The sequence below is a fragment of the Haliotis rufescens genome, unplaced genomic scaffold, assembly GCF_023055435.1.
Source record: "Haliotis rufescens isolate VD_foot unplaced genomic scaffold, xgHalRufe1.0.p SCAF_6, whole genome shotgun sequence".
In the NCBI taxonomy this organism is placed as follows: domain Eukaryota; kingdom Metazoa; phylum Mollusca; class Gastropoda; order Lepetellida; family Haliotidae; genus Haliotis; species Haliotis rufescens.
This window is the reverse complement of record NW_025964334.1, coordinates 41728150-41751286: the sequence shown is the minus strand read 5'-3', so window position 1 is coordinate 41751286 and position 23137 is coordinate 41728150. Positions and strand designations below refer to the sequence as shown.

The following is a 23137-nucleotide window of genomic DNA, read 5'->3' as shown; positions in this document are numbered from 1 at the left end:
TGAATGTTGGAGCTTGTGTTTTGTTCACTAGGATAGGTTGTTGTGAGAATATTTGAGTTGTTCCAATGTATGTAAAACTTTGGGATTACATTGTCGAAGTGATCAGCTGAAACAATTCTTTACATATTCATCCTTTGGAATTTCCCATGGTTTCCTCTGCACAGTGGGAATCATGAAATTACTGAGTCACCAAAACAATGCGACTGTTGACACCTAGCCCAAAATGTGTCATAAAATCATTGTGATTAGCCTTGCCTTGAACTATAAAAAATGATATAATATCAAACAATGATGCCAAGAATAAAGAACTAGAATTCTATGATACAGAATGGGGTTACAGCAGTTTGATTGAATAATAGCATTTGCTCTCTTCACAAAACTCCAACTGTTTGACATGTGATTTAACTCCCATGAAATCAAAGGCAGGAAATTCAAAATAAGGCATATCCAAATAGATCAGTGATGACGATTGTACAGGTTCCAAGTCTTGTTAAAAAAATGTGCAATCTTTTGAACATAAATAAGCAGTACTATATATTCACCACGGCTGCTGTTACTGGACCTTTTCAACTATATGGGTGAGTAGTGTTTAGCTTGTAATTATAAGATCATTTTACAAGGTTACAAAGCAAAATGACGACTATCATAACTGCTTTTTCAACTAGTGTGAACAAACTGACTACACTTGTCACAAAACTTCGGGAGAAGAACTGTCTAAATGAAATGTCAACTTCATTGTTTATTATGATTTCTGTAATGCATGTCATAGTTTCTGAGAACAAGCGTCAACCTAAGATGACAAATTGCCCCGGCCCCCATAAATTTGAAAGAATGAATCATCTGATTGTTACTTTAAGTCCAACTTTTATCATAGAATTTCTATCTAATCCGTCTGTCAGTATACAAGTGTAAATATTGAGCAATCAAAACTATACCATGGAATTGGGATTCGGAACTTTGTATTTCTGTGTCAGGTACACACCTTAATGAACTGAGACAGAATCAAATTTGTGGCCATGGAAACGGAAAAAACATAAATTCTTAAAATACCTAATTAGCTGTTTTAGTTGACAACCAGGATTTTATGTGTGCAGGGGCATGGGTGGCCCAGTTGTCTAAGGTTTGTCAGCATCATACCCGTGCTCGTGGGTTTCACCGAAGTGGTAAACGTCTGAGACCTACATCACTTTGTGCTTTCCACCCACATTAAACCCAACTCACTCACTTTGTGTGTGCCTAGTTACATGAAAGAATACCTATTAGATTTAGAGATATGGTCCGGACAAACACACCACTATGAATCAAAGTAAAACTTGTTGCATTGGAAACAGGAAAAACTAAAAAAAATTAAATTCCTAAATAACAAAGGGCACCACTTAAGCCCTTGTTTGATTTAAGCAAAGATGTAAAGATATAGATCAGAAAACTTGGTTAAGTAAATGAAAAACATTTGCCAAACTTACAATGTATTCACAAATTAAACCATGCATTGTATTAGAAAGATATTTAACATCAATACCTGTTAGAGTATATCAATTTGCTCTTAATTCTTTCCGTTGCTCTAGCCATAACCTAATGCTTGAAGAAGGTAGAAAAATTGGTCTTTCTAGAGATGAAAGTTTATGTCCATTTTGAGTAGTCCGTGTAATTGAAACTGAATATCATTTCTGCATTGAATGTCAATTTTACTCAGATCTGAGAAATAGTCTTATACCTATAAGTATTGCCATTCACAACCTTCATTTGATAAATTTTGCACTCTTATGTCTTGCCAAAATGATTAGACATGTTATTCATAAATTAGCTAAATATATTTTTCTTGCTTTCAAGAAACGACAAGTTTTTCAAATGTATGCAAAGATTCAATTGTTTCACTATGTATATCACTTATATTATCTGGCGCCTGCTATTGTTGTAATCCATTGTATCCAAATTGTACAACGGGCCGGTGGCCTCTTTACTGAAATAAACTCACTCACTCACTCACAAGTAAGGTAAACTTGAAGAAAACTAAAGTTATGGTAATCAGAAATGACGAACCCCTTAGACATTATGAAAAATGGGAATTTAATAGTGTATATATTGAAACTGTGTCATTTTATAGATATTTGGGTATTGTGTTCACGCTTAAACTTGTTTGGACTAAGGCACTAAATACTCTTACTGCACAGAGTAACAAGGCCATTATGACATTATATAGATATAAAAAAAAAGTTGGTAATATACCCTGTCAAGATTTATTTAAGATATTTGATGCTATGATCATTCCTATTGTCTGTTACGGTGCAGATGTATGGGACATCTCATATTGAAGATGTACAGAATAAAATGAGTAAATGGCTTCTAAATACAGGTAAAACAACAAACAATGCAATGGTTTTAGGAGAGCGCGGTAGAACCCCTCTCCAACTTGTGTATACCACAAGGGCCATCAACTATTGGTGCAGGCTACTGCGTTTGGACGAGCATCGACTGCCTCGCCAATGCTATTTAATGCTCAATCACTAGACCATTCTGGTCACACCACATGGGCTATTCACATTAAGAATATTTTGTCTAAATTAGGTTTTGGATATGTGTGGTTAACACAAGATGTGAAGATATTTATTCATCTTTTTAAACAAAGATTATTTGATAAACTTCAACAATCATGGTGTAGTTCTATCAATAGTATATCTGATACCTTTTATTATAAACATTTTAAATCCTTGTTAAATGTAGATAAATATCTTACACTCCCCATACCAGTACATCTGAGAATATCTATGACTCGTTTCAGATGTAGCAAGTTTATATCTATATAAAGTCCAACGGCCAAGAGAAACTTAAATCGATTACTTCCCTGGCATAATGAACATCTGCCAGTATAAAGGGGACTTCTGTTGAAAATCTGAATGTTTATTTACAGTGTGCTGACAGCCAAAATACACAATTATGGCAAAGATGTAACAGAGGTTTTATATTCGCAGGAATTATTTGAGTTTACATCAGATATACCACCCAGAATTTTGGTTTCATTCATTCAATGTCAAAACCAATCTAATACTAAACAACACATATACTAATATAATCTACAAAACACGATGCAGAGAACTGAAAAAATAATGCTGATGTTAATAACAAGAATAAAGAATACATCATCATGTGTTAGATGGAAGGATCCAGGAAAGCAGTACCTTCAAGTGCTCCTTGAGGGCCAGTGGAGCTGTAGCAATCTGGAACTGAGTGAGCAAGTGGGACCAATGAAAGAGCAAAAATGAAAACATCAGCAATGTGGGACTGATCAACCATGGAAAGCTGATGCATCATGCTAGATACTGAGCAACCAGTCATTAATTGATGAAGTAAATAGCAACACTGCACTTCCAATGTTTGATAGAAGTATATCAGAATTCCTGCAACGAAAAAAAACTTATAAATGTTTTGAGTGTATGACAGTTAATAGAAAGTTCATGTAAAAAGTTCCCCATAGCACAGAAACATTAGGAGTTTTACGAGGCTAAGTCTCTCCGCAACAGGACTTCTTCAGGAAAACCATATTTTAAATATATTTCTCATATTTTTGGAAACTTTATATTCATCTTCAAAGATTTTAGATATTGTGATAAAATATTGAAAGGTTTCTTTTTTATAATTACAAATAATGAGAATGGTGATGTTAATTGATGATTGATAAATGCTGAAATTCTATCCAGCAAGTGATATTCATGTTTCTGTAAGTTTTTTTTAATTTCATTGCTCTGTACTATTCAATATGATGTAACACAGAGTTAGAGGTAGAGCTTACTAAATATATGTCATTGTAATGTGTTTTGAAGAAGGAATAACACTGCTAAATAATTTCTCTGTTTATGTAATTAAATAATGATATTCCCGACAAATCAAATGCAAATAAACAACACAATACTGGGTCTCCTTTTATCTGACTGAATTTCCCGATCGACATTTGTCAAAACAGATATGTGGTAGATGCAACGCTTGTGATAGAAATTGTTTCCTTCAACACTCATAGTCAGTACTTGAAGTACTAAATGTGATGGTTCCAGAGAAATACTTGTGCTATATTGTTTTCATTGTTTGCATTGTAATGAAACAAGAAAACTAAACAAATACCAAATTTGGTTACATTGACTTTTTCAACATGGTTGCCATTGAGAATTTGACTTGCCAATGTCAAGGTTCATGACATCACGTACTGATGCTGGAACAGTGGGGTAGCCTTGTGGTTAAAGTGTCCACAGTTTCAATTCTCACATTTCTGACGTCCCCACTGTGATATTGCTGGAATATTGCTAAAAGTGGTCAAAAGCCATACTCACTCACACACTGATGCAAAGGCAGATATGTAATTTGGTATGGTTTGAAATCTATAGCAAAGCATTCCTTAAACTCTCAAATGATGAAATAAATCCGTAATCAAGGGGACAGAAAAAAGCCTGCTGTCCGAGTCTGTTGTTCTTTTTCCACTTATAAAACTTTGTCCAATTGAGAATTGTAGACAGCTGCTGTATATTCCCTGTGAACTTTAACAACAGCCTGGGACACTTGGTCTGAAAATCCTTCTGAAGTAAAGGATCGCTATATAATTTCCAAGCATGAAAATGTTGGATGAAGATTCCAATGAAATCTGTCTGAAAATGGATGACACAGAAGAGTTTCAGAGGAAGGTCTACTGGAAGCTCTCTGAGAAGAGGATACCAAGTCTTGGCTGGTATCAGATAGAGCATGACGTTGTACTGAAGAATATTCTGAAGTAAGTCATGTATGTCTGGATCAATGTCAAATCTGTTGCTTTACTTGCTCGTGAAACTGCTTTATGTTGACTTCTAACACTTGCTTCTCAATGTTTCTGTGATGCATTTGCATGTAGTTTGAATTTACAAAAGGTGCTCCTATCAACACATGCTGCACAATCTGTGGTTGCAGCCACCAAGTGAGGTCTTGACAAACCTCCTCAGATGGAGTTATCGGCATCTCTATGACTTGTTGGCGATGAATATATATATACCTGAGATGAAATCTTACCCTGAGAGTTAAGCTCTGCATCAAACTGAGCTTTCTGAGAAGGGACATCCATTGTTGAATTGATGCTGTAGTTTTATGCAGAATGTGACGGGTAGGATCCACTGCTGTTGTGTTGAGAATTAGACACTGCTCTGATTTACTAGGTCTTCTGAGTGAGGACGAATTGTGACATCTTTGGATGCACTAGAAATCCCAAGGCACCGAATAATAGAATAGTCTTTGACAAGTCGTACCTGTATCTGATTGGCTGATATAGTATCGCTCAACAATTCCTTCATCCTGATCTGACAACTGTGGGTGAAAGATGAGATCAGGCTCGTGATATAACCATGGTGCTACAGATATTCAGAATGGTAGAACTTGGAGAACTGGAATCTCCTCCCATTGAAGACAAACCTGAAGTATTTGTGACATGAGGGATGAATTGGTAAGAGAAGGTAGGCATCTCTAAGATCTAGATTAATAAAGAAGTCCTTGAATCTTAACACTCTCTTGAGCTGAAGAAAATCATATTTGAATAAAGAACTGCCTGTCCTCTAGGCCAATAAAATTCATCCCAAAGCAGTTCTCCCTCAACTTCTGCAGTACTCTGTGTAGTGGTGTTCAGTTCCGAAATAGCCCAAACTGAACCTTTTTCGATGTATGTCAATTACCAAGAAAAAGTTTACAATGTTCATTATCAAAACCACATTTAAAGACAATTAAAAAGCATGAACAAAATATGGTCAAAATTGGCAAAAATAACATCTGCTTTTCAAAAAATGTTTTGAACAAATTGGGGTGTCATCATCGGTGAGGACAAACACGAAGTTTCAGGTTCATTGATCATGCGGTTTCTGAGGAGATGATGTACCAATATACCAAATTTCATTCCAATTTGAAAGAAAATGGCTGAGTAATGGTGAAGTAATTTCAGCTTTCAGTATGATTAAAGTGCAAAGGACAAATCAACAAATGATCAAGATGAAAATGTTAAATATAACAAAACAAGGAACATGTGTTCATCCTCACTACTAACTACATATGTACCATATTTCATATACTGCTTTTTCCATATGGCTGCCGTGGTGGCCATATTGAACATCAGTTTCAATCTCTTTAACTAACTCGGGTGTCATCATTGGTGGAAAAAAGTAAGTGAAGCTGCTGCTTCATTGGTCCAGCGATCACTGATGACGGAGAACTGACTATGGACTAACAGACCATGACTGAGCTCACTTAAGTGACAGCTTAGTTGGTGTCTCAGGCCCAAAGCCTAAATTTTGTCCTCACCATAAATAAATCTGACGACCATAGGTCAGGGTGATTAGTTTTCCTTATTACCTGTTTCTGTCCATGGTTAAAGGTACATCATCTGCTTTCTGTTCAAAATATCACAAACAATTTGTTTACATTCTGCTATACTTTCATTCACATTCTCAGATAAACTGTAGATAACCACATTAATTTTCCTGCTATATGGTTCCTGTTGTTCAATTCCATTCTCAGTCTCTTATAGTCCTTCCTCAAGTTTCTTCAAAACTGTTTCGTTACCTAGTCTTTCTTCTAGTTTGCTTAACCTTGATGCAACTCTCGCTGCATCAAATGTGTTAAAGCCTGTGTTACAACTACTTCCCATGCTTTTGATTGTCCTTTGGGGCTAGGACAAGGCTGTGTTTTAAGTCCGCCATTGTTCACTTTTTTCATAAATGAATTGGCAATTGAAGAAGAAGCCTCCTGCAAACCAGGTATCCAGTTCCATCCTCAACTTGTACAGTTATTTTTATTATTATTTGCAGACGATGTTATCTTGATTTCTGAGACAGTGTGTGGGCAACAAAGATGCATCAATGCTTTAAAACATTTTTGTGATAATTACCATTTGTGTGTTAATTTGGATAAGACCAAGGTCGTTTTTAAGAATGGAGGAATTTTATCTGAGCATGAGAAATGGAAGTATGATGAGCAACTGCTTGTGTGTCTACCTTCATATAAATACTTAGGATTAACGTTTACTAATTCTCTATCATGGTCCAAACACGTAAAAGAAGCTTGCTTGAAAGCTAAAAAGATTATAAATAGTGTTTTTAAATGTTGGTCAATACTTAAACCATTACCATTTCATTTATTTTTCAAAATATTTGACACAAAGATAAGTCCAATTTTACTTTATGGGGCAGAAATACGGGGTGTAAATCTTAATTATGTGAAGAAATTGAAACTGTACATATGTTGGCCTGTAAGGTTTGTTAGAAAATGCTATATTTTGTTACTTAAAACTGCGCACAATGGTAAAACAAGCTGGGCCTCTAAAGTTAGACAGCTATTATTATGTTCAGGTTTTGGATATCTATGGGAACAGTCAGTTCCAAACTTATCAATATTTTTGTCATAATTCTTTCAAAGATTGAAATTAGCATACACTGAGGATTGGCATGGGACGTTAACTGATAGCACAAAATCATATGATTACACAATGTATATATTTAACCTCAGTTTAGATGCAGTTCCCATCGCCTAAGAATCGAATCAGGAAGATTTACTAAAGAAAGAGAGAAGATAGAATTTGTGTTATTTGTAAAGAGAACTACATCAAAGAGGTGTAAAACATATGATGATCCTAGAGCCCAATCAATAGCACCAACATATTATACCTATGCTACAAGACACAAGTTTAATGTATTAATGTTATCCACTAATGAAAACACCATAAAAAACCTATTGCTGTACATATATAAACCACTGTCTATTAGAAACAAACTGGCACCATGAGTCTCCAACTCCCTATCTGTATTACCATGTATCATGGGCCTATGGCCTACAAAACTGAATGAATAAAGTTGATTGATTGATAATCAGTTTTGCTGATTAATCCTGACTAAGTCACTTGATTACCTGTGTTCAAAACACAAGGTTTCGGTGTCATTGGGGATGTCAAATTATCAAATTCCACAATAGATTAAGCTCTTAACATCTTGTGATAAAAAAGAGCAGAGTAAGGTTATAAGAAGATGGATGATAGATTATAGAAGATAAATGAAATAGTTTGCTTGGTACACATTAATAACAGGCACCATGCAAAGTAATGGGTTATGATTTTGAAACTGAACAGCAGGAATTGGGATTTCACACACATACAGCACCCAGTTATCTACCTCGAGCCATCACACTTCTACCAGCATCACTATCAACTACTATGGTGTAGGGAGATGCACTTAATGGCTGCTGCTGGATATGCATAGTGCTGCTAAATTCCTTATGGGGAACTTTGGAAGGCCATCTCTTCGATGAAACAGCAAGTTGATTTACACACGATGAAGCTAGAAATAATTAGGACAATAACACAGAACACATAATCTGGAGCAGAATATTATAGTACAATGGACAACCCTGGAGCAATAATAAAACCTGCACTCAGTTTCAGCTCTACAGCTGCAGAAAGGACAAGGCACATTTTGGCCCACAGAATCTGCATAATTAAAGACGTGAGGAAAACGTTTAGAAAATGTTGTGAAATTATCAGATGTGCTCATATGAATGAGAATATGACCTTGTTCATGTCAGCACTTGTAAATTTTGAAATGAAACTAGTTAAGGCTAAAATGTGTCAATAATGACAATTTTCAAGGTTCTTTGGAAGTTTTTCTAATATTTTGAACATAAGCAAGTCTTTGACCAAAGCTTACACTCTCAGGAGGTCAAGATAAAGACAAGAGAAGCAATATAATCCAAATATGTAGACAACAAAGATGGACCATTAACAAAAGTTGTTGTCAGTATTGATTCAAATATTTCCTGAAAAAATACCGAGGACCATAAACTAACAATAAATTCTAGAGATTTGAACAAAATATGATGTAACCAAAAGAAGATGAATATGGGCAACAGTTTGGGTTGTCACGTCTGGAGATGTTGTTGGTGAAAGTAAATGCATTTTAAGAAAATTTAAGTGCATGGTTGAAGTGCAAAGCTAAAATCAAGGCAAGACAAAGAATACGAAAATTTGTGTTCAGTTCTTCTATTTACACATATACAAAATTTCATTATTTTTTAAAACAAAATACAGAGCCAAAAGCTTATTGCTCAGCAGACGTATGAAGAAATTTTAAGATGGCTTCATAGGAAGGAACCTGCATGTCAAATTTCGGCTTCATATGTCAAGCATTAAAAGAAAAGATATATAAGTGCAAAAGTCTTTCAACTGCAAACAGTGTCCGAATTAATGAAGGTCACAGTTCCCTAGCCCTTGCCTCGATTGCAGAAGCAATGGCTTTTTGGCTTTAAAAATCCAAGGGGTAACTGACACACTAGTCAAATTTGTCAAAATGCAGGCCCGCCATCCCTTGATAGTTTTGGTCTGCTTGAACTTGTTTTGCTACTTTCTCCAGAGTCAAAAGATGTAGGATGGTGAAATGTTGCATGGACCATTGTACCAACAGCCTTTCCACATTGACATGGTATTGTCAGAAATACAAGACTGTGAATTCAGATTATCGATAGAAGACCTTAGCCCTGTCATCTTCTCAGCCAATAATTAGTAATCTATTATGATCCCTGTCTTTATATTAGCAGTGGGAATTCCTCCCCACTAGAATCAGGTAACAGGTAACTAAACTGTATGAAGTGTTTCATCATTATTCAATAATTTAAAAGCGTTTAGAAACATTTACAATGCAAACGTTTTAGATTTAAAAATCTAATGAGAAACACCAACACCAAGGACTTCCAAGACAAAACATGTTAGTTCAAATATTAAGAGAATTGTTTTTCATGATACATTGAGCCTTGTTGGACCATCACTTAGAAGATTTCAAAAAGAGAGTTTGGACAAAAAATATCACCAAATTGAGCATTTTGTTACTCCAGTAAGAACATAAATCTATTAAGTTTTATGTCTCTTTTGGTAGAAATATTAGTTTGGTATAGTTGTTAATTCTTTATACAGAATATGTTACTCATATAATTATTATATGGTGATATATAGTACAGCAGTCAGGACTTTTGAAGTATTTCATATACCCATGTTTGTTATTACCATGCTCTGCTGTTCATGCTCCGACATGATTCATATAAATAAGACATGTCTCATAAATAACACAGGAATCATATGAATGATATCAGCTATCATAAAAAAAGACATGTATCATATAAAACATGGCATAGATGTTGCGTATACAGAAAAATCATTTGCCATATATGCAAGACATCTTTCATAGTTGAAGCTGCCTCTTTATTCCTTGGTCACATATCATGATTGACTGGTAATGCTTAAAAAAAAAGAAGTTTTGGTTCTCAGGCACTGCCCTATTCATCATAAAGTACACCGCACGTTTCGCTTTTATTCCATATATCTTAGCTAGAAAGAAATTTCAAAACAGGGATAGTTAGACCGAAGACGTACCTCTGACGACTAATGTTCATTTCAAGTTGAGCTCATGTTACACAATAAACACATTTATAACCAGATAGTGTAATAACAGGACTAACTTAAGTACTTCAGTATGGATTTGTTGACATGCTTCTTCAGGGGTTGTGTGCTGATGATAACGTTTTGACGTTGTGCAATAAAACGATACTCCGACCATATTCAAATACTGTATTCCAGTATTTTACTCATCAAGGAATACATTTATGTAGGGAGGTCCTTTCCCAGGTTGATTGTAAACATTTGTTTATTTGGATACATACCAGTTTGAACAACAACAACAAAAAATATTTACAAGAATATATAGATGCAGGCATGATGATCAGGCTCCATGGAATACCGAAATATAATGGCGGATCTGGGTCTACATTTATGGAAATTGATTCACAACATCTCACTTTGGTTATACAGAGAACTAATACAAAGAATAATAGGGCTCTATAGTCCGAATAAAAGTCTGTTATTTTAGCAATCTTAGCCGTTTTGACCCCTGGATTGGGCAGCTGGACTAAAGACATTTCAAAACATCAAGGTCATGGGTCAAGGTAATTTAGGTAGCCCGCCACAAGAAGAAAATACTTTTTTGGGTGAGCTATGACGCAGCTGTACTTGCCTCTGAGGTTGAAGAAATTGGTGTTAATGTTTAGCTCCTATCTATTGTATCATACCAATAAGTCAAATTTGGCGAAAACTATGTCCAACGTCCATCTGCTGGTCTGTCTACAAAACATTGGTTTGTTATTTACTGTATCTACATCTTCTGTGAAAATCGCCTCATTCTAACATCAAATTTGGTTTCCATAGCAACGTGACGAAAAACATCTTCAATCAAAGATTGGATCCAAACGATTGGATTTATCAAATTTGAGGGCGGATCGAAAATGATCAGCATCTTATGACAGCGTTACAGGAGAAATCTTGAAGCTATTGGGCTAATAGTGTCAGATATTGAACAATGGTTATCATTGTTAATAATTCTAAGAATACTACCTCTATTAGATCTTTGTTATAAACCCTGTATTTTGGCTTCAGTCACACTTCCTAAAATTTTCAGATTTTCAACAGACGTCTTCTTCTCTGTCAATCACACAACTAGTTGTTCCCCAAATAGCATTGTAACCAATCAAGCTGTGATGTATGCAATGGCGGGAATGTCACTTCTTCCCACATCTAACCACTAGAAGCAGAAGATATTGGGGAGGTGGGTGAGAGTACTTCCGATGTAATAGAGGTAGTATTCTAAGAAGTATTAATAATGATAACTATTGTTCGATAATTCTAATGAAACTTCTACCTCCATCTTTGCCAGAATATATCAGAGGGACCCGGTGGGATCTGCCTCTAGTAACTCCCTGTGTAATTGAGAGTATTCTCTTCTGGAAACGATTATTCTCTGATTCTAATCCTAACTCAAGATAATTTGACTTGAAAATCAGAAAAGTCTCAAGAATCAGTCAAATATATGATATGTGATACTTTCACAGTGATTTCGGGTTTATTTTCACCCAGTGACGTCATTTCTTGTTGAAGTCACTTCCGGTTTGTCACATCTTTTATTGGACAATGGCGTCTCTCTATTTTTACCAAAGACGTCATTTCCTGATTAGGTGACCTTGTACTGCTATTGCTGGTGCTGACATCACTTACAGTTATGACATCACTTCCGGTGATGATGTCACTTCCGGTCACTGGAGCAGTTATATCTCAAGGTGATCCTAATCCATCCTACATGTAATAGACAGGATAAACAAGGGTGTACTCACACTCTGATGCTGCTGGTGTCGGATTGGTGGACAATAGTTTGCGCTGCAACGATGGGCCCCAGGGAAAGTATGATGGTCCTGCTGAACACCACACAAGTAAAAGCTAATGAAGGTGTTCTGTGAGGCCCACTGACAGCCAGAAACCACTTGTTCTACTGAGACTGATGTCCATAAAGCGAGACAAGTGGCTAGGGCTCTTATCTCATGTGCTGAACAGGATCCAAAACGTGGTGTGGAATTCTGTGCTTGTGTCTAACTCTCTGTAACGGTAGTTTTAAGCCATCCCGCAATTGTAGCCTTGGTGATGTCTTTCTTTGTTGGATATCTTTCAAGATATAAAAGTCTCATTTGATGACGTCTATGAGGGTCTGTAGCCGTGAGATGGAACTTTAGAGCTCTGATGGGACATCAAAGTCTGTATGGGCAATCCACTGTTGGTCCCAATGCAGGAAAGGTATAGTGTATTACCTAACAGTCCCAATGTGGTAGATTGATTCTTGGCTACAAAATCTGGGAGCGATCCTAGAGTGATTGAGGTCCATTGTTGATCATGAATAAGACTAGAATAATCCAAGGCATGGAGTTCTGAAACTCTAGCTGCTATCGCCCTGGCTAGGAGGAAGGAGGATTTCCTGGATTTTGGGAGTAAGGTGGCCTTAGCCATGGGTTCGTAAGGTGAAGTCAGAGGGATGCCGTTCATCACATGTTCTCTGCGAGTCCACCATAGCAGGTCTCATAAGTTGGTAGGTAACTGAGTTTTGAATTCTAAGGTCTGGGATCGTAGTGAATTGATCCATGTCTGTAGAGGACGTAGCATCAGCCTTCCTCTGAAAGTCATATCCTGTAGACACGTTAAGTTGCCTAGAAGAGTGACTTGCTGGGTTGACTTGATAGTGATTGAATCATTGGTGGACATAGATATCCCTTGTTTAGTTGGATTCTTGCTCCGATGTATATGATGTCTTGAACCGGAATGGTCTCAGACTTGGAAGGATTGATTAGGAAGCCTAGGTTTGTCATAGGTTGGACCTAGAATATCATGTTCTGGTGTAGCTGAGCTTCCTCTTGGTCTGCAGCCAGGAAATAGTCCAGGTATCTATAAACTCGAACTAGCTGAAGATGGGCTAACTTGATAACAGGCGCTGTAACTCTGGTGAATAGCCAAGGGCTATCGACATCCCGAACGGTAAGACCTGGAACTCGTAATGTCAACCATTGATCGCGAAGTGTAGATATTTGTGTGACGATGGGTGTATGGGAACGTGAAGATAGGCATCTGTAGATCAAGGCTGATAAGCCAGTCTCCTGTCTTCAATGTCAACCGTAACTTCTGTACGGATTCCATCTGGAAATTTGGCGGAGGTACCAGGAATTTTTTGTTGATGATCTTTATGTCGATTATCATCCTCATGTCGGTCGTATTCTTCTTTGGGACTAGGAATTACGATGGCATTACGTTGAAAGATGGTAGGCGTAAATCGCAATCCATAGACATAACCAGGTCGAAAGGGTCTATAAAATAGACATGGGTGGCAGGAATTCAGAATCTGCGTTCACCTCTGCCAGCAGATTTTCCATGGCAATGGGATCCTCGTTTCTTGTAGTCTGGTGGACGAAAAGATTCCTGAGAAGATTGGCGCTTGTCGTACCCCCAACTCGGTTGGAAGGAATCCTTCCTGGAGGGGACAAACTTCTTTTTAGGAGGCTGTTTGTATGACAAGTCTTTCTGGTCCCAGGAACACTCCATGAGCCTTGGCAGCTAGGCTGATAGTTGATCCTTGGAATCGTTCCGTTGTATCTTGTCTGGCTTCCTCTATCACATGTCCCAATTTCCCATTGAATGTCGTGGGAGCTGATATGGGTTGTGACATTATCAACCTCTTTGTTTGGTTAGAAACGACTTTAGAACGAATCTGAGCTAGGAGTTGTTGACACTGCATCGATAGTAGCTGTAAAGACATCAAGGCTTGGGGGAGAGTTAGTCTTCCTGCATTCTTACAATAGTATATATTTGGCTGTGAATGACTCTGACTTGATCAGTTCTTATAGTCATAGGCGTGTCTCAGGTTATGCCTTCATCAGATGTCTGTAATGGTGGAATGATGTGTCTGATTCCAGCGACAAACCAGTTGATATAAGCGCCAATGTACACAGAATATCTGGAGACCAATGACAGATCATTAATCCGCGAAGCTGGTAACATGACATTAGTACTAGGGTTGCGTACTAGCTCTAAGAAATTTCATCCAAACTTGGATAATCCGGAAGTGGAGCATCACATGTCTTGTATAAATTCCCTTTCAATGGCAGTAAGGGTAGTTGTTCCTCATGTCTAAGCTTGAGCAGATTTTAAGACATCTAGTCTACTACCTTGCCTGCATAACTCGACCAAGGTAATGTCTGGTGGATGTGTTGAGAGGATGTCAGAGCATGACATCCCCCATGTTCTGGCATCTCAGGTGGTAAATTTTCTGTCAGTACTGACATGAGGTGATATAATTCCTCGATGAGTTCTACAAACATATATCCCCCCCGTAAAATCAGCCGTCGTCAGCCTGATTGATATCTTCATAGTACTCTGCTTCCACCTCCGGGTGACCGTTGGTAGCTTCCGTGGGCGGTGGATAATCATGGTAGGCCACGTGATCCCTGTGCGGTTCATCCTATGCCGGTGTCCAGGCTTCCGGTATGATTAAAGTCTGTGCGGCTTGTGATGGCTGCCCGTGAGTAACGAGTCCCGTATGGTCGACTACATGCTGTAGCCGTGTGGTGTCTTAATGGTAAGGTGGATGGCCGGCCGGCTGGGTTATCCTGGAGTTCGTGCGGCAGCCGTATGGTGTCTTAACGGTTGGCTGTGTGGACAACTGGTTGGACAGTGCCGTGTGGGCTGTGTGGCGACCGTATAGTGTCTTGGCTGGGGAGTTTGGCCTTGTGGTACCTTGTTGGGACCCTAGCGAGGATCTAGCTATCTGTGTATCACAGTAGGGAAAAGCCTGCAGACTTATACCCGGGTGGTCAGTCGGCTGGCTGTACGGCTGATCGGTTCATTGTACTGGCTGGTTGGTGAGCGGGATAGTTGTCTGGTCGGTTCAGTCGGCTGGGGTAGGCCCTACGGATGTATGTGTTGCAGAAGCAGATGGCTGTCCATGCGGTCTCTTGGCCTAGAGAATCTTCTTAGCCAGAGCTGCCTGTCTTATCTTCTCCATTTCTTCGTTGATTTGTGAGAACTTAATCTCCTATGTGATCAGCAACTTTGCACAGCGAATCGCGGCGCCTTAGGCGACTGGGCCACCCGTGCCCCCCAGTTTTATAGAAAACTATTTGAATAATCTTAGATAAATGTGACTAACTACCAAGCGCTAGATCGTTAAAACTACATAATAAGTGTAGACTCCAGCCAACACAAGGAAAAAGTGAAGTTCCCGCAATTGCATATGTTATAGCTGGATTGGTTACGATGCTATTTGGGAACAACTAGTTGTGTGATTGACAGTGAAGAGGACTTCTGTTGAAAATCTGACAATTTTAGTTAGTGTGACTAGAGCACAAATACAGGATTCATGGCAAAGATGTAATAGAGGTAGTAGTTGGTAGTAAAAAGGCTGCCAAACAAATCATTTCTTGACAAGCAGCTAAAAGCATGAAATGTTCAGCTGCTGATGCCCATTTGTAGTACTTTCTCTGAAGAACCTGTGTAGATACATCGTTTGCACAGTAATTTCAATAGAAACTACTAAGATCCATCATGGCCGCCAAACAAATCACATTTTCACATTCATCTATGAACAAAACATGTTTACCATATGTTTTCTCCATAGTGCTAATTTCCAATCATTTTTTCAAAAAGTAATGAAGATTTGATTTTTCAAAGAAAATTTTAAGAGAAAATCTACATCAGAAGCAAACTCCAATATGTCATTAACTTATCAAGGTATCTCAAAACAGTTAGAATATATTGATGTTTGAACTATGGAGACAATATCTGCAAATTTTGAAAGTCTGCAGCTGATACAAGCAGATAAAACGATTGTGGAAGACAACAAAAATGACAAATCTGCTATGAACATGTTCAATCCAATATGGCCACCACATCACATGACATTTCACATATGACCAGGAACAGAACTCCTTCAGCAACCAAAGCAATATATGACAGAGGTTCTTCAAGTTCTTTACCTGAAAAATTTCCAATGCAAGAATTTCCTAAAGAGGTCGTGCCAAAAGTGTGAAGACAATTTGCCTAAAGTTGGACTCAATATGGTGGCCATGGAAGACATATCTGTTTTCTTATAACTTTGCAGAATGGTGCACGGACAAAAAGTATGGAATGTTTGGAAGTGTATGAGCAGATAGTTTGCACATTTGAGGAACAGGTACTGACAAAAATGGTGAAAACACGGCCAAACAAAGCCATTTAGTGACTTTAGACATGGAGGCAAAATTGTTGGGCATCCGATTCCGAAGCTGCACAAGAAAGCACTTAGATGTTTCTGAAATATGAGCTGGTAAACTTGAATTATGTTTATTAATTTTGAAATATCTGCCGTGAGTCCTTGGGCCTAGAGTCTTTTTTTTGGTTGACATAATTTCAGACTCTTGGGGACCTTAGTGATTTTTTTAAGAGCTTTCGGTCACTGGTTCTTGAGTTATGATTGGAAATAAAACCTGTTGAATAATAAATAATAATAGATAAAAATAATAATAACAAACAGAATGATTACAATACCTTTTAGGCATGGAGCCCTAACAACCGCCCACCTGCACTATATTTTCGAAATCCATTGTCTGAGAACCAATTCTTTAATTTTTCAAGCCTAAGAAGTTCTTTTAACCATAAAGAAGATTGCTATTTAGTATTTCACTTGAATTTTTAGTGAAATGAACCTAATTCTGTGTGACATATGTGTTAATTTGTCAAACCTAATTACATTCTGTGTGCTCTGTTCATATCTTAGAAACTTAGATTTGTCACTTCTGTTGCTAGATGACCTTAGCCTTTTAGTCAGATTGGGAAGCCTTTTGGTTCGAGCCTCCCTTGGAAACACAGGGGATCTGGGATCAAATTTCCGCACATCACTGTACATTGTGTCCATCCTTTACAGACACTAGATGGTGCTTTATCTTCAGTATATGAGACAAAATCTTCCATACATTGAAGAATTTTACACATCAAGTATATTGTATATGTTTCATATCCAAGCCACAATGAAACATCTTATTTATATGACCCATGTTTTATTTATGTGAAACATGTCTTACATATAAAATACATCTTATTTATATGATACATGTTTCATATCTATGTCACATGTGCTCTTTATATGAAATATATCTTCTTCATATTAAACATGTCATATTTTTATGATGCATATTCTTTTTATATAAAACATGTCTTACTTATATGAAACATGTGTTATTTATATTTACATTAGTGTCTAAATGTCATTCAAGAAAGATTTTCGTTTATCTACAATGCTGTTTTAAACATTCAGTCACATAATTGGTAACTGTGATGAGAAAGGTGACAAATAAAATCAACTTTGGTCTTGTATTTGAGCCAGTACTCAACCAACAACATGTCTCTAAATGAATGTCACATTTTACACCTTACTAAATATGCCAAATCCTCTGTATCTGGTACATATCTGACATAATTTTAAGGTTGTTACTTCTATTTGGGAAACACTGGGAAACAGGAGCCAATTATCACAGCATGTTTGAACTGAGCCTGCTTAGAGCTTTGAACTCCAAGCCCTTTTATTGATTCCAGAAAGAGAAAGTGTGAAATATTGCAAAATAAGTTGGCTGTTGTACCTGGCTTACAGCTGAATTGGCTCACCTGAGATATGCAATTGTGACATGTCAGGTGGTGGAGGGAAATGATCAGCATGTCCATAGTACCCATCTAGTGGCTTGTTGACTGTCACGGCCTCCCTCACGCCACCAACAGCATGAATAAGCTGTAAGGAAACAATGACAATAAACAGTGTATAAGTACTTCATTTTATAATCTTCAGCCAGCCAATGACCATAATTGGTAGAAAGTTGTACAGGCGAGACCATTCATTTGTAAGTAAATACCTGAATGACAATAGGGCATCATGCAGTAATGCTTTCAAACTTGACAAGAGGTTACACTCGTTTTGGAAAACATGAACTGTTTAACTGTAAAACATCAAACAATAGTTATCATTGTTAATAATTTAAAGAATATTACCTCTATTACATCAGTACCATAAATCTTGTAGTTTAGCTGTCATTACACTATAAAACCTTAAGACATAAGTCCTCTTCACTGACAACTATCCATAATAGGTTGTACAAGTAGTGGTAATTATTACTTGATAATTCTTGCGAATACAAAATCTCTTTTACATCAGTGCTAGAATATACCTGAGAAATCAGTGGATATGGACATCTAATAATACACTGGATAGTTAACAGACTGCTGAATTGTAAATGAAAAAAACAACCAAGCTTCCAGACTCCATCCAAAGTGGGTCTTTTTCTATAAATTCGGTATTTTGGGAGCAACTAATTGCTCCAAACCATCATTCCACATGTAAAATTACATGTGTGGCAGATGTAACCTTTGTACATATTCATTTTGTTATTCTTCAGTGTGTGCTATTTTGTGTTTAACTTCAATGTATGCTTAGTAGCTAGGATAGTGTAAATGTAGTTGAATGTGTCAGTCATGTTACCCAAGCCATGACAAAACCAACTGATTGGCCAAGCTAACCCTCTAAGTTAACCTTTCATCTCACTGCATGTACTCAGTCTGCAAACACTCTCTCAAAAGTTGACAGCACAGGTTAGTTTATTTTGTTTATATATATTTGTATTGTATGCTATTGCATTTGAATGTTGCTATTAAGTAAGGTAACAGTGTTTACTACTATCTAAATCTCAGGTATAATCCGTTTAAGTAAATGTGAAAAACTAGGCTTGTACATTGTAAACTTTAGTTATTACTAATATATAACCTTTCTATCTTTTTATTCTTGTGTATGGATTAGAAAATAGTGTAAGCGTTGTTTTACAGAATAGACTGTGTTTTCAATGCTTTGTGATTAGTTCTGTGTAATATACTGTATGTAATATATAGGAGTAATATAAAGTGCATGTAATATAATGGTATATCTGTATTTCTCGTAATAAAAGTCTGTTTTATTCAGATGTTATTCTGGTTATGTTGAGGCACTGTGGTCGGGAAGACACTACTACCATGAAGTGTCTCAAACAATGTAGTCCGTCCCGAAAGTGAATCGCTGTTAGCAAGCATTAAGTGAGCCCCTCACAGCAGAGCTCTTCATACTGGGAGGGTAACAAGGGTGTCAAGCGTGGGAGTGAGTTTGGACTATAAACAAACAAGGGAGGTCACTCTACCCTACAAGTATTACAATCCATCAACAGAACCCTTGACATTTTGAGCGCCTTATTTTCCAAAGCCCACTGTTAGATAACTGTTGGTCAAACTTTATAAAGTGGCTTTACTCTGGATATTGGGTTGTTTGTAAAGGAAAGAGAAGTAACATAATCACTTACAGATTGATTTGCTTTTCTCCAGTTGCTGCCAGCATTCATATCTCGTGGATTCATGGAAACCACCTTGGCATTCTGTACCATTGGTGTAATTGCTGCAATTCCAAAAGGTGACCAATTAACCTCTTTGGAAGTATGTTATCAGTCAATACTGAAATAGGCACCTTATCCATTGTTGCCCTGACAAAAGTAGGTTTCATGGCCAAAGGCCTTTTACTGATGTGTAATACCAAGGTCCCACTGTACAAGTATGAATGTAAGAGATTCAAGAATGAAAAGCACCACAACATAAAACAAATACTGGAGCCTGTCCACACAGTATGAGTTAGCATGGAAATATCAATATCTGACAGGGTGAGTCATATTGCACATTCTCGTGCAGAGTGTTGGTCACAGGTGTCAAGACTTGCTCATTGGAATTTCCAAAGGGAAGTAAGGAAAAAAAAGAAGTAACACTTGACTAAAGTCTCTGAAATAAAAACATTACACATTATTTGTGGGTTAATTTGTCAATTTTTCAAGTGAAGTAATCTGGACTTGTGTATTAAGTAACGTAGACTTCCTAGTGAGTTAAGTGTTGTTTCTGGGTGTGTATGAGAGTCTAAAGTAAGAATATAGTTAAATATATATGGTCTCCAATGAGAATGACTATTTCTGGGAATCTTTTTGATGAAAAAGTCAAACTATGCTTATTATCACATATAAAGCTATATTTCTTAAAACAATTCTATGTCACAAATAGATATTGTGATTACTAACAATTATGAATTCAGCATGTGTTGCACAAACAATATTCCAACCATATGATGGTGGCATGTAAGTAATAGAGACCAGCCCAGACAAACCAGTGATTGACATGAGGGTTTGATGACATTCATAGAGACATGTTACAGAGCCTGACCACTGGCTTCACTTAGTGACTTTGTACGAGAGGAGAATTGCAGCTTACACTTTCCAGCTAGTTACTGCTCTATCATCAGTTGAGCTATCATCATAATGAATACTTCTTGCCTTCAGTTAGAACTTACTTGCTTTCAGATTTTCTGAAGCGCTGTTCACTCTATCGACAAAGGCAGGGTCCTCACTATTGTCCACTTCATTATGGGCAACTTGCAGAACTCGGTTTGCTCTTCGTGCTATGTTGGAAGCATTGGCAACAATTAATGGGGAGTCATTAGACCGTATTCCATCTTCTATTCTCTCTGTGTCCCGCAGAATTCCTTCCTCTGGAAAGAGATGTATATGTATACATATTCACATAAACTAAAAGGTCTTGGCTTGTTAATAGAAGCCAGTACAACAACAAAATCACCTGGATGCAGTTGATCTCATGCAGCCTTTCGGGACTTTTTGTGGACTCGTTGTGCTGGTTGTGTCAAAACATGTCTAAAAAGTATGCTCATGCTTTATTTGTCTCTGAATCAAAGGCATCAGGAAACCAATGAAACATTCATTCAAGTCTATATAAGTGCCCCTAGATCTAGAGCACAAGGAGCATGAATCATAAATCAAAGGAAAAATGTGCTTTTAATTTACAATGGTGTTATAACAAATTCAGTCATCTGGTCCAGACAGAATAAGTAATAACCTATTAAAGAAAACAGTAAACAGCATTAGTATTGTTTTATGTATGCTGTTAAATCATTCATTGGCTTTAAATGCATATCCAACAGAATGGAAAAGAGCGCATGTTATGCCATTGTATAAGAAAGATCATTCAGTTGTGACAAATTACAGACCAATATCACTTATTAGTTGTATTGGTAAAGTGTTTGAGAGAGTTGTATTTAAGCATCATTATAACTACTTTCATGACAATAAATTGTTATATAGTAGTATAGGTAATAGGGGTTCTGGACCACTTCCACTGGAGCCGGATTCATATACCTATACTGCTACTACAGGTGGCATTTTTTATGCCAAAATGATTATGCGATTCAATGATAGTCATAAGTTGTATTAAACGAAACATCAATATTAAATGATAATGAATAAAATTTACTATAGCCCATGAGGATATTGGAAAGGTGTAGGAGCAATAAAAAAATTAGCCACCGCGGCTAAGGTATCTAAAGATGTGGCCAAGGATTGGTTAAAGAAACAAGCGATGTGGCAAATATACTTACCGGCACCGCGTTATATACCGAGGAAGAAGTTTGATATTTTTACAACGAATGAAGTTCATCAGGCTGACCTCTTGTTTCTTCCCCACGATAAGGTAAAACGCAAAACGTATAAATACGCTTTAACAGTAGTGGATGTGGCTAGTCGATACAAAGAGGCTGAGCCATTAACTTCGATAGATTCAACAGAAGTAGCAAATGCACTGAGTCGCATATATAAACGCGGACCACTAAAATGGCCTAAGCTATTTCAAGTAGATCCCGGTCACGAGTTTATGGGATCGATAACAAAACTGTTAACAAAGCCCAATGTCGAAATCAGGCGTGGTGAAAGAGAGGCCCACCGCAGTCAAGCTATCGTCGAAAGATTTAACAGGACATTAGCGGAACGTTTGTTTGGCTATCAGCATGGGATCGAAATGAAATCCCAGCGATTGAGATCAACCGAATGGGTGACACGATTATCAGCCGTTGTATCAGCGCTGAATAATGAAGTAACGAGATTAATAGGGAAGAAACCATCCGATGCTATTAAAATGAAATCCGTGACTTCCGAATCTTCAGCACCGAGGAGAGGCAAAGAACGAAAACTTCCGGATAGAGTAAGGGTAAGATATTTATACCAGGCAGGTGAACTCGAAGGAGGCCTACGTCGCGCAACCGATCCCATATGGTCCCTTTAGACGTATAACATTAGTCGATTGGTTATGAAAGAAGGAGAGCCTATTCTTTATTATCTTAAAGATGGACCGGGTAGGGCATTTGTTCGAGAAGAGTTGTTCATAGTTCCCGACGGTACGGTATTACCACCATAACCATAAGCATAGGTAGTTACACCATCATTATCAATCCATCTCTTTGTATCTAAGGGGGATAATGATGTCTTGTTCATTCTAAATCCATATATCCTATGATTGTAACTTCTTAAAGAGTTCATCTCGTGTTTGAACGTTCTACCATTGAATAATGATTCTTTATACTGTTCGTGTTTGATATGCTTTTTTACAACATACTTCTTAACACCCTTAGCTTTTCTTATCTCTCCATTATCGGACTTCTTTATAGAAAATATCTTAGGTCTTAATCCCACATACTCCACTATAGGGGTCCCAGCACATTCATCCTTCATCTTACCTAACACCTTTTTATTTACTACGCTGTGCAGTGGATTATCTTCTGTTGAATTTTATATTACTCTTCTGCATATGCAACGCGGCTAAGTCGTTATTGAATATCTTGCTTCTGTTAAAAGCCGGACTGGCTATAAGTTTCCTGAG

The 23137-nt window shown here is 37.4% G+C and overlaps 1 protein-coding gene across 8 annotated transcripts in view; it reads right to left on the bottom strand.

Moving 5' to 3' along the window:
- The window catches only part of LOC124110749 (vinculin-like), a 270082-nt gene that overhangs the window by 72516 nt on the left and 174429 nt on the right, over positions 1–23137 (bottom strand). For 4 of the 8 annotated variants that reach the window (XM_046470118.2, XM_046470120.2, XM_046470119.2 and 1 more), the window contains exons 15-18: positions 20766–20963; positions 19741–19832; positions 18032–18152; positions 8160–8324 (exon numbers count right to left, since the gene is read on the bottom strand). In XM_046470118.2, the coding sequence (XP_046326074.1) occupies positions 8160–8324; positions 18032–18152; positions 19741–19832; positions 20766–20963 (576 nt within the window). Of the gene's footprint in view, positions 1–3176; positions 3222–8159; positions 8325–18031; positions 18153–19740; positions 19833–20765; positions 20964–23137 lie in introns of all 8 variants that reach the window. The other 4 variants (XM_046470122.2, XM_046470124.2, XM_046470123.2 and 1 more) reach the window with 2 other exon arrangements.